Here is a 13,416-nt window from a genome sequence, read left to right as displayed (position 1 = left end):
GCAGCACCCCACTAATGCTCAGTGATGAAGTGAGATGGTGAGCTTGAGAGCAGGGCTCCTTCCCAGCCTCTTTGTAGAGAACATAACAGTGGCTCACATACCAGCATCCCCAGTGTGAACAGTGTTAACAAGGGCAGGGTGAGGCACCTTTATGAGGCTCCTTTGCCTGAGGAAATGGATACGCACTGGCTGGAGTGGATGTAAATGCTCCAGTTCTCTGGATAACAAGAGCCAAAAGGCTGCTTCATGAGCATGGCTGGTAATCCCAGGCTTACCCAGGGAAGACTGGGGCTGCTGGAATCCGTTGTGACCAGCTGTGAGCACCAGACAGAGAGATTTTTGTTCTTACTGATAATGTCACTGTTGTCTACACTCACAGTCTGGTGAAGCCCAGGTAGACTCTGATTATATACTGTTTTGAATCCATCCCCCTCTAGCCCCATCTCCTTAGCTAATCTGAATATTTCTTCATAGCATTAAATATTTTTCTATAATATCATTTTTATGGATGCAGTGTTCTACTTTTTGAATGGACAAGAATTTTTAAATCCCCCTGTAAGTGCAAGAGTAGAAGCTTTCCTTTTTCACCATTCACAATTTTAATGGTAAATCATCTTGCAGCAAAATCTGTCACATCCATGATTATTTCTGTAGCATAGATTAATAGTGTGCTTTTGGGGGTCATAAGGGGAATACAAAGCCTTAACGATTTGGTGCATGGTGCCAAGCTGCTCTCCCTACAGACTGCTAATTTATACTTCCTGCTCCTGTAAGTGAACATTCCTATAAATTATATTTTTATATGCTGTGAGATAGGATCACCTCACATTGTGATCTAAGTCAAACCACTGTAAGTCAGGGACCGTCTGTAATAGTCTTCAAGCTCTGAAAGAATGGCAGATTGTAGGAATGGAAATTCACATTCCAACATTACTGCATTTTTGAATCCTGGCCTTTGAACTTATCAGATAGTACTATGTTAGTTCTCCACTGTAGAAAGTTCACTTCTTCTGTGTGACTATGAGACCAATCATTATGTCTACATAGATGCAGTGGAAGGAACATAAGGTAAATTTATGTTAAATTAAAATCCCAACTTTAACACCTATTGGCAGTGTGGCCTTGAGCAAGCCAATTAAGTTCTCTGTACCTCAGTTTCTTCATTTGAAATTTAAAATGTGAAGACATATTCCTATTGCATAGGGTCGATATTATCCTATTGATATTTTTCAGTACTCCAGTTCTATAATAAAATACCATGCAAATGTCAAATATGGTATATTTAATGGTGTCATACCAGTATTTTCAGACTTAAAAAAACCTGAAATCTGTATAACTTAGATCCTGAGATATATGCAGAGAGTTAGAATGCTGACAAGAGCAAAGTGGCTCTCATTCTGACCGCATCCCTGCCCTATTCAAAATTCTTTCATGGTATTTTACAGTTACTAGCATTACCATTTTTAGATTACCAACGAGACTGCACATCTTTTCTTACACTTATTAGAGATTTGTATTTTCCCCCAGGGTCGGGTTGGGTATTTTATTATCTTGAAAGAGCAGGTGAGTGAAGGAGAAGGAAAACAGGTGGAGAGTATGGTGGGAGTGATTTAAGAAAGAGGGGACTGGAAAGGTCCCAGGCTCAGTTCTTAGTCCTTCCCTTGGAGTCCAACCATCTGATTCCCCCAGAACCATATTTCCTCCTGTCTTGATCTTTTGTCCTCCAGGACCAGATCTAGTTTCTTAGTCCTAACTTCTCTTCCCCGATGGTAATTTATTTTAATGGGGCCCTTGATCCCCAAACATCCAACTTGAAGAGACTCAATGCTGAAGAACCAAGGAACCCTCACACTCAGTTGGAAGAGCACCTGAGGACAAATATGAAGGATGATGGCAACCATATCTTCTTTTTAAAATCAACACTGGTATTTTGATACTGTGAAAAACAACAGATACCTAAATGTTGTCATTGTCCTTTTGCTCCATATGGCAAACACTAGTCAAAGTGGGGATTACATAAGAAAAGGCACAGGAAAGTACTTTATAACTTACTGTCATTGTAATTTAAAAGACCAACAGATTTTTCATTGCTTTGTTTGAAACCATATCCAATAATATCTTAATATATGTTCTAAAAACATTATCCCCTTAAGGCCAGCAATGCTGAGTATCTGGAGATTAAATTGCCACATTAAACTCTCTAAGGGTCAGGGTTTTGGTGTCTGTGTGTGTGTGTGTGTGTGGTTAGTTCTATTTTTCATCTCTGTTGGTTTTGTATGTGCTTTATATTAGATAGGAGCTTTTACTTTTAATTATTTTTATGCTACTCTTTCTTAACCACTTACTACTCGGCAAGTACTTTCAGGTGCATTACCTCATTTATTTCTCAAATAAATGCCCAAGAGGAAGCTTTTTAGTTTTTTGTTTTGTTTTGTTTTTTGTTTTCATTTCACAGATGAAGCAACTGAGGTCCAAAGAAGCTATCCAAGGCTATAGCAGCAGTAAATGGCAAAGCTGAGATACAAACTCACTGCCTTTCATATCAACTTACTTTCTCTTTGTACCCTACCTGTGCCTAAGGATAAGATTTTGATACTTTCTCTTTGGCAAGTTCTAGATGTGACTTAAATACAAAAATCTTTGTTGCAATCTGAGTCTTGGGAGCAAGGGGGTCAGATCTGCTAAACCTTAGCACCTGCAAGTAAAGAGCAGAAGGCAAGGCCAAGACGCACTGTTACGTTCGAGGCACACAAAATAGAAGAGGCCTAGAAACAGCACTCATTGTCCCGAAATGATAATAAGCAATGCCTTCACTTCTGGCCCCAGAGAAGAAAGACACTCAGAACCATCAAGTTCTTGCAGAACTTCATGAGATTATTTATCTTCAGGCTAGCATTTGTAACAATCACCTGGTAGGTTCCAGCTGAGAAAAATGAGTTGTCAAAAACAGGCAATAAAAACCGCAAGTACAAGCAACCGTCAAAATGATAAAACTGTCACATCTATACATATCAAGCAACAATTGCATTTATTATGTCCAAACTCCTGGTACTTAATATTATCTGCCAAGGAAGCTAAGCTCCATTTAGAGTTTTGCTGTTAGCATGAATATATTTGAAAGAGACTTGACTGTTTGAGTTATTCATGATTTTACAGAGAATGCAATGAAACTGTCTTGAGAAGATCCACTGGCATTGGAAAGATTTGTCAAGAGGGATATCTCAGTCCCAAAATATCTCCATATTTTGAAAAAATACGCTAGTATTGATTGGGGGCGGGGCATGAGAGATCTTAGCGCAGGTCTTTATTTTTAGGGAAAAAAATCATACTTCTATCATCAATTTGAGTGTGTTTTCCCTTCAGAGAAATTCTCTTTTGTTGATCCTCAAGCGGGAGAGGTGTTGCTGAAATGAGAGAGAGAAAAGGGAAGCGAAGGAAAGCAGGAAGACAGGAGAGGGGATCTGAAATATATTGAGAGACCAAGGGAGAGGAGGAGGGAAGGAATGAGGAAGGTGGGAAAGAAAAAAAAAGGACTAAGGATGAAAAATGCACACAGAGAATATTTGATTATTTTGATCACTATTTTTACTTTCTTAGCTAATGTTTTTATTTATTTATTTGACAGAGAGAGACCGCAAGAGAGGGAACACAAGCAGGGGCAGTGGGAGAGGGAGAAGCAGGCCTCCCGCTGAGCAAGTTTGTGGTAAGTACCTTTATCCTCACCACAAATTCATATTATTGGTTTCAAGGGGTAAAAATGACAATGTGAAAGTAAATGTCCCCATGTTCACTTAAAAGTTATTAATTTCCTGCTGCCTCTTTCTTCAGCTTTAGTCTAGTTCAGCATTTGCTGTTTCTCACTCGCTCCAGTAGAACCAGATCCGACAAGAGCTGAAAGCTGTGGGTTAGAAATATTGTCGTGGACCATCTTGGAATTTTAGGGATTCTGGATTTCACTCTCATTAGTGATAGAAAAGTTAATATTCTTGCCCTTAAAAATCACTATTCACTTGTCAGAGGCTCTCCATTTAAGAGGCTCTGGTCAGCATGGCAAGTACACTTTTAGGGTGAGCAGACACGGGGAGATGTCCAAAAGAGATGTTTTTCTGAATATCTAACACTCGAGCGCTTGGTTTCTGGAAGCACCTGTGTTGCCCATTATAGATCATGCTTCTCAATGCACTCTGTCGCCGTCCCACTGCTGATCCCCTCCCTTTCAGCCCATTACCTTCTACATGTACTCTCTTCATCTACAAGCTCTGTTCTCTCTCCAGTGACATCTTAGTTCCTCTTTTGGTAACATCCAGGGATTACTCAGAGCAATGCTCTCCTGTCTTGTTACCACCATGAGACCTTTTGTGCCATATGCTGCTTGGTCAGAGCACTTCTCTACTTCGGTTCAGCCTTCTGGGTGGGTCCCAGGCAGCCTCCTCCTTGGTCATCACTTTCAAATTTTTAGGGGCTGCCTGGTATCTACTCACCTCACCAACTGCCACAAGTAAAACATCCCCCAGTTAAAATGTATGTTCACATACTTAAAATATTGCCAAGAAAATGTACATTGGTGCTCCACTGAGGATACTAAGTGGCTCTCATTTCCACCCTCCATCCCTCACACACATGTCAAGTGTTGGCCCAGCAATCCTGGCTTTAGGAAATACTTGATGAGATTCAAGTTACAGAAGACAGGTTAGCATGCAGAGTAGGCAAAAAGGGCAAAACACACAATGCCTTTGAGGGGGAATAGGTACTGAAAAAAATAGGTGTTTAATGAATGTACACATTCATGGAACAAAGAACAAGAAAACATTCCACTGAGAACATCTACAAGCAAGAGCTTGCCTGTATTTTTCTCATTTTCATTCATAAATGAGCTGAATCAAAAAGGGTCCTGAAAACAAGAGTGGTAACCCAAAAAACTGATGATACAGTGGACCTGGATGGGAATAGAGAAAGGGGTACATGTCCGACTCAGTGACAAGGTTTGGGCTTTCATGTCCATGGGGACTGGGTGTGAGGACTGGAGTGTAAAAGCTGGCATTCCTGAACCTTGCTTTTCACTCAGGGAAAGAATGTTCTTTATAAATCCACCTACTGGCATAGGAAGACTACAAGGAAGGTGAACTTTGGCTAATTATACTTTGGTATTGTTAGGTTTGGGTTCTGAATAGAGAAACCTAAACCCAAGAGAAACAGACATGCAAAACCCCTCCCAAGAGATACTCTTAAAATCTAAAGCCCACATGAATCCTACAGAAGAAGCAGGTTCTGCTAAACAATGAGCTAAAAAAAAAAATCACAAAAATAAATAAGGAAACAATCCACCACGAACTAGAGATGGCAGATACAACATACAGGAGGATTAGAATACCAGTAATTTCAGAAAACAGAAAAATCTGAAAGAATATAAAAATGGTAAGCAGGGGGACACTATAAAAATAGGCAGATTTCTGCACACAGAACTTCTAGAAGTTAAAAAACAAGATGGGTTAAGAGACATGGAATACAGAAAGAAGATCCAACATATTGAATAGAGAAAGAGAACAGAGAGGATGGAGGAGCGAGGATATTTGCAGATGTGATGCCTGAGATTTTTACAGAATTGGTACAAACACGACTTTTCATACACAAGACAAAATAAGTCCTAGGCAGTATAAAGTTCACACCTAGACATATCCAAAATTACAGACCACCAAAGGAAAGAGAAAAATGTCAAAGTCACTGGAGAGAAATGTGGATGACGTATCAAGAACAGTAATAAGAGAAGAGTCTTCACAGAGGGAAATGGATTAACACTACGGAAGTTCTGAGGGTGGAGAACAAACTATTCAATCCAGAATTCACCTTTCCAGATTAATTATAATATAAAGACAATTTCAGATAAATACTACAGATGTTTACAATTCACTAGACCCATGCTGAAAGTTCCATGAGGAAATTAAACCCAGAAGGAAGGAGAGGAATAAAAGGAGGAATGGTGAGCAAAGAAAATGAATATGTGGGTAAATTCAAAGGAGCCAGGACTGAAAGATTAGTGAAAAAAAATTAAGGAAGATATAAAAATCAAGAATGACACCCAAGATCTCGAAGTGACTTAAGAACATCATAGTTTAAGAGAAGCAAAGAGCTATTGGTTAATCTTATTGTTTGTTATGTTTATATATTTAAAAGAAGAGTAAGCTTTAAAAGAATAGGAGTCAGAGAAAGACAAATACCATATGATTTTACTTATAAGTCATAATAATCAGAAAAGAAGAAATAAATCTATTAATTACAGATGATAGAACTATCTGAAAAAAAATCTAAGAAATATACAGATACACTCCTAAAACAAAGAGTTTAACAAAGTTTCATCAAGGAAACAGATATGAAAGTGCCAAAATTGTTCTTATACTGAAGCCAACAACTGGAAAATGTAATCATGCCCCAGCAATTCCACTGCTAGGTGTCAATCCAAGGGAAGCTCTTGCACACGTGGACATGGAGACTGAAAAAAGGACATTTTCTGCAAAAGAAAGTTGCAAGAGTAAAATAAGTGTTAAGAAAACAAAAAATCAGGCAAACTGTCCCTCACTGGTGTATTCACACAATGAGATAAAATGCAACAATTTAAAAGGAATGGATTGCCAATCTGGGTAAATTTCAGAAACATAATGCTGAATGAAAAGGCAAACTGCAAAAGAAAAGTTCAATATGGTATCATTTATGTAAAATCTAAGATATTAATTATGAATATGTGGACATGTAGGAAGAATATGAAAATATGAATGAGAATCATGCAGGGGAATAAAGCCTCCAACTTCACAGACACAGATCCTTCCAGGTCCAGGACAGGAGGGCTTCCACCATATTTGTAATATTTTATTTTCCTTGAAAAAATATTTGAAGCATCTATGGCAAAATTTTAAGATTTGGTTTTGATGGTGGGTGCAGAGGTGTCTGTTATATTTTCTCTGTTTGAATTATTTCATAATTAAGAAGCAATAGTAAAAAGATATTCATTGATCAAATTGATATTTTAACCAAGTTATTTTTGACCAAGTTTTTGGATATCCTTGTTATAATACCTGGCATAATATAGGTAAACAGTAAGTGTTTTTGTTTTGTTTTGTTCCTCCATCCCCAACTGGATCTTACTCAAAGTTTTGTTGCCCAATCTCAGAAGAAATATTTAAAAATTTCTTTCTTAATTAAAAAAGTTTGGGGGTGCCTGGGTGGCTCAGTTAGGTGTCCGACTCTTGATTTCGGCTCAGGTCATTATCTCAGCATGGTGAGATCAAGCCCAGCCTCAGGCTCCCCACTGGGTGTGGAGCCTGCTTTGGATTCTCTCTCTCCCTTTCCCTCTGCCCTTCCCCACCCATTTTTTTCTCTCTCTCTTTTTTTTTTTACCGTTTGACCCCCTTCACCTATTATTCCCACCCCCGCCAACCAATAATCTGTTCTCTGTATCTATGAACTTAGGTGGTTTTTTTTCCTTTAATTCCACATATAAGAGAGATTGTACAGTATTTGTCTTCTCTGACTTATTTCACTTAGCATAATGCCCTTAAATTCTGTCCATATGGTCATATATTGCAAGATTTCATTCCTTATGACTGAATAATATTCCATTGTGTGTCCACTCCACAATTTCTCTATCCATTCATCCATGAATGGACACTTGAGTTGTTACCATATCCTGGCTGTTGTAAACAATGCTGCAATGAATACTGCAGTGTTTGACAGATGAAATACAGCAGAATCATGAAAGCCACCTTGAAATATACCTCCTCCCCTCTCAATTTCTAGTTTATTTTACTGTACTTCCTCTTTTTCCTTCTCTTGCCTGTTTCTGAGAGAAGTCACTGATGTACCTTTTTTTCTTTAATGTTTTAATTTAAATTCCAGTTAGTTAACAGACAGTGCAATATTAGGGAGTGCACTTGTGATGAGCACCAGGTGTTGTAAGTGTTGAATCATTAAATTGTACACCTGATGTACCTTAAGCTTCCATGCAAAATAAGAATGACAATACAACAAGAAAAAGAATAAACTATCTTTCCTCTCCCAGATTTTTAGATTTATATTTATGTTTGTGCCAGGTTAAGGCAGAGAAAGACTGATTTATGTCTCTTTCTGCTTGCTCTACCAGTCAGCTCATCGTTCATACATTAGAGGACTGAAAATCGTCGGCGATATACCTTCCAGCAATAAATTAAACCTCTTACTTTGAGGTTTGGTTCCTGTTTGATTTTTAGGAAAATTTAAAATAAAATTGCTACCAGGAAGATAAAGATAATGACAGATGACTTATTCTCTAATTTCGCCCAGCTTACTTTACAAATTATTTTTCTTACAACAAAAGAAAAAGGATTTTAACATTGAAAGACAGACATGGTGCCACAGCCTTCTCCCCTCTTCCCCAAGAGCAACATGAGAAAGGACTCTTTCCCCCTCATTATACTTTCAATATGAACAATTGTAACTAGAACCCATGATATACATAAGGTATAGTCATTGTCTGAATGGAGTTATTCTTGGCCTTGGAAGCAAGAATAAAGGAAGTTAAAGGAAGGGTATTAGGTACAACAAGTTAAGGAAGAGTATTAAGAAATATGTTTCTGTTGAGAGATGAGTTCTTTGTTTACCCTTTCAGAGATTCAATATAGCTTGGGTCTGTAAGTATCTTGACTTATATTAACATCTCTGTCCCAAGTTAATGTCCTATTTCCACCTAATTCTGCAATACAAACAGGTTCACAAATATCACCAGAAAATAAATCAAGTAATATTTGTACATCTAAAGTACCAAGGGATTTCTGTAAAGTGAAACTCAAGGATCAGCCAAACATATTTGGCCAAAAATCAGAACAGTCAAAATTACCCAACAGACTATATCAATAGCTAAGTTTACTTCAAGAGGTAGAAGATAAAATATTGTACTGATTCATAGGAGGTGTTTAAACACACCGGTACTGAAAGCACATTTTTACTAATATAATTAGTGGTTTATCTCAAGTGTTGACTGTTTTCACATAGGTAATTAAGTGGATCAACATGCATGTTCCTTCCACACTCAGCCAAAAAGATCCCATAAGAATATGCTATAGCTGGTCCTTGGACATCTTATTTTGAGACAACCTGGAGTAGCTAGCTTTTTCTTTTTTTGCATCAGATCATTCTAGACTTCCTAAAATCTCCATGCTCTTGTCTCCTCTACAGCAAACATTATAGAGAGTGAGGTACAGTGGGGAAGGGGTGTAAGGAGTTTAACCAAGAAGATGCTGGAGAAGTGTTTGTTGGTACAAACTTGGAGCAACTCAACAAAATCATTCATGACCAAAAGAAATTGCATGTTACACAAGCTCTCAATACCCCACTAAAGAAAAATGCCCAGTGGAAATAGTCAATTTTAAGATTTCTTTTTCTTTATTTGGGCTGCAAGGCAAAAGTCCATCAACTAACATCATCTCTAAACCAACTAATTTGTTGATTCCTGAAAAATGATATTTATTTAAAAAAAGATCTAATTAAAATGCTGCATTCATAGTTTATACATTCAAGTCACCACTGAAAATAAAAAATATAATAAAACACAATTATTTTGTACCCCATAGATGAACCTTCTCATTCTATGGCTTCCCATTCAAGGAACATTTTGCATAATTTATTCTTTACCAGTATCTATGCTATCAAAATTTGTCAAATAACTTTACAACATAATCCAAGTTCTCAGCATCAAAACTACTATTATTCCAATTTGTCCATAAAGGCAAAAAATACACATACCTCAACAAATATAAAACATGGGATGATGGAATAACTTCGTTGAGTGTTGTTTCCTACAGCCATTTCTTACACCATGTAGTGAGGCTGCACCGTCTCCAACTGTCTCCAGGCTGAAATAGAGATAGGTAACATGGTGTAAGAACCACATGTTAAGCAGTCCCTTGGGTCTTTATGTAAAAATATCAGCTGCCCTCCAGATAAACAAGCTGAGGACAAACAATGTAAATAGTGATCTGGAGTACAGTCAAGTCAGAGTAGTCATCACTCTAGGGAAAAGAAATATAAATACTAGCATGAACAGTCTTAGAGTCTAAAGGACAGGTAGAGAGCCCCCATGCACAAAGCTACAGGGGACAGAATTCTAATTGCATGGAACTGCATGGTGCTTTATCCCAGGAGACTGCCCTCATGCCACAAAAGGCAGTTTCTGCTACAACACATTTGTTGTCCATCCTGCATGGATCTCCTCAGTCTGCGCCTGATTCTTTTGTTTGTTTTGTTTGTTTCTGCCCTTGCCTCTGCCTTTGGAGCTGACATTTAGTATTGAGGCACTAATCCCTGACTTCTTTCCCTGCCTACTCTTCGCCCTTGCTCCCTTGACTACATGGCTATTAACTATTTTGGATTAATACATCACTGATCCCTCTCACTGAGTTCCCTCAGGTGTGTGTGTGTGTGTGTGTGTCCCAAACACAAAACATTGACACCATAATAAAATCTCTTATTTTACAATAATGGAGTAGCTAGGCAACAGCAGATTATTTTAAGTATTTGTTAGAATAGCTGTCTGACTTTGAACCAAAAATATTCCTGCATTAGATTTTAAGAAGAATCAAAATCAACCAAACAACCAAGTAGAGGTTTTAGACTTTTATAAAACTTCCAAGGCCAGAGGAAAAGAATTTCCAATACACCTTTTATTCTCTATCCAAAGCAATACTTAATGTGTGTCCAGTATCTGCTCTTGATAGTTACTGTTTTTTGTCTGTTCCGTTTCCGTGTCATCCTTCCTCGTAGTTGTTACGGGCTGTGGTATTAAGAGAAACACAGAGACTGCCAGTCCATGTAAATGGCCAAATGCACTTTCCTTAAAGGTCATGAATTAATGTTTTTAACTTAATTCTAGCTTTAAGTCCTCTTTACCTTTTCTAGAATGAAACTTTACAATACATTTCCTTCTCTTTTTCAGATATCAATTTCTCACTTGATTAAAACATTTTCTGATGAAACCTAACATTTATGCATGGTATTAAGTCCACACCAATCACAGTATTTGAATTATTTAAGTTTTAGGCAACTTAATTTTTTCTTTTTAATTTAATTTTATTGTGCTATGTTAGTCACCATACAATACATCATTAGTTTTTGATGTAGTGGTCCACGATTCATTGTTTTCGTATAACACCCAATGCTCCATGCAGTACGTGCGCTCCTTAATACCCATCACCGGGCTAACCCATCCCCCCACCCCCTCCCCTCTAAAACCCTCAGTTTGTTTCTCAGAGTCCATAGTCTCTCATAGTTCGTCTCTCCCTCTGATTCCCCCCACCTTCATTTTTCTCTTCCTTCTCCTAATGTCCTCCATGCTATTCCTTATGTTCTACCAGTAAGTGAAACCATATAATTGACTTTCTCTACTTGACTTATTTCACTTAGCATAATCTCCTCCAGTCCCATCCATGTTGATGTAAAAGTTGGGTATTCATCCTTTCTGATGGCTGAGTAATATTCCATTGTATATATGGACCACATCTTCTTTATCCATTCATCTGTTTAAGGGCATCTCGGCTCTTCCCACAGTTTGGCTATTGCAGACATTGCTGCTATGAACATTGGGGTGCATATGGCCCTTCTTTTCACTACATCTGTGTCTTTGGGGTAAATACCCAGGAGTGCAATTGCTGGGTCATAGGGTAGCTCTATTTTTAATTTTTGAGGCACCTCCACACTGTTTTCCAAAGTGACTGTACCAACTTGCATTCCCACCAACAGTGTAAGGGGGTTCCCCTTTCTCCACAACCTCTCTAACATTTGTTGTTTCTTTCCCTGTCCATTTTTGCCATTCTAACTGGTGTAAGGTGGTATCTCAATGTGGTTTTGATTTGAATTTCCCTGATGGCTAATGATGATGAACATTTTTTCATGTGTCTGTTAGCCATTTGTATGACTTCTTCAGAGAAGTGTCTGTTCACGTCTTCTGCCCATTTTTTGACTTGATTATTTGTTTTTTGGGTGTTGAGTTTGAGAAGCTCTTTATAGATCTTGGAAATCAGCACTTTGTCTGTAGTGTCATTTGCAAATATCTTCTCCCATTCTGTGGGTTGCCTCTTTGTTTTGTTGACTGTTTCCTTTGCTGTGCAGAAGCTTTTTATCTTGATGAAGTCCCAAAAGTTCATTTTTGCTTTTGTTTCACTAGCCTTTGGAGATGTACCTTGAAAGAAGTTGCTGTGGCTGATGTCAAAGAGGTTACTGCCTATGTTCTCCTCTAGGATTTTGATGGATTCCTGTCTCACACTGAGGTCTTTCATCCATTTTGAGTTTATCTTTGTGTATGGTGTTAGAGAATGGTCGAATTTCATTCTTCTGTATATAGCTGTCCAATTTTCCCAGCACCATTTATTGAAGAGACTGTCTTTTTTCCATTGCATATTTTTTCCTGCTTTGTCGAAGACTATTTGACCATAGAGTTGAGGGTCCATATCTGGGCTCTCTATTCTGTTCCATTGGTCTATATGTCTGTTTTTGTGCCAGTACCATGCTGTCTTAGTGATCAGTGCTTTGTAATTTAGCTTGAAATCAGGCAGCGTGATGCCCTCAGCTTTTTCTTTTTCAACATTTCCTTGGTGATTCGGGGTCTTTTCTGATTCCATACAAATTTTAGGATTGTTTGTTCTAGCACTTAAACAATTCATGGAAACCAATGAGAATGAAAACATATCAGTCCAAAACCTAAGGGATACTGCAAAGGTGGTCCTAAGGGGGAAATACATAGCCATCCAAGCATCACTCAAAAAAATAGAAAAATCCCAAATTCACCAACTAACTTTACACCTTAAAGAACTACAGAAAAAGCAATAAACAATGTCTAAGCCATGCATTAGAAGAGAAATAATTAAGATTAGAGAAGAGATCAATGAATTAGAAACCAGAAATACAGATCAGATCAACGAAATTAGAAGCTGGGTCTTTGAAAGAATTAATAAGATTGATAAACCACTGGCCAGACTTATCCAAAAGAAAAAAGAGAGGACCCAAATTAATAAAATTATGAATGAAAGGGGAGAGATCATGACTAACACCAAGGAAATAGAAACAATTATTAGAAATTATTATCAACAACTATATGCCAATAAATTGAGCAACATGGAAGAAATGGATGTCTTCCTGGAAACCTATAAACTACCAAGACTGAATCAGGAAGAAATTGACAACCTGAATAGGCCAATAACCAGTAATGAGACTGAAGCAGTGATCAAAAACCTCCCAAAAAACAAGAGTCCAGGGCCTGATGGATTCCATGGGGAATTCTACCAAACATTCAAAGAAGAAATAATACCTATTCTCCTGAAGCTGTTTCAAAAATTAGAAACAGAAGGAAAGCTTCCAGACTCATTCTATGAGGCCAACATTACCTTAATCCCCAAACCA

At 37.9% G+C, this 13,416-nt stretch overlaps 1 protein-coding gene across 1 annotated transcript in view; it reads right to left on the bottom strand.

The window, feature by feature from the left end:
- Positions 1-9,831, bottom strand: part of PLPPR1 (phospholipid phosphatase related 1) — a 115,746-nt gene extending 105,915 nt beyond the window's left edge. The window contains exon 1 of the mRNA XM_045881992.3: positions 9,769-9,831. Coding sequence (XP_045737948.1) covers positions 9,769-9,831 — 63 coding nt within the window. The remainder of the gene's footprint in view (positions 1-9,768) is intronic.
- Between the last annotated feature and the right edge of the window lie 3,585 nt (positions 9,832-13,416).

Source organism: Mirounga angustirostris, unplaced genomic scaffold (genome assembly GCF_029215605.1).
Source record: "Mirounga angustirostris isolate CCGP_5_RB_7025 unplaced genomic scaffold, mMirAng1.0.hap1 SCAF_15, whole genome shotgun sequence".
In the NCBI taxonomy this organism is placed as follows: domain Eukaryota; kingdom Metazoa; phylum Chordata; class Mammalia; order Carnivora; family Phocidae; genus Mirounga; species Mirounga angustirostris.
The sequence above is the reverse complement of the archived record's forward strand: the minus strand, read 5'-3'. Positions and strand labels throughout refer to the sequence as shown.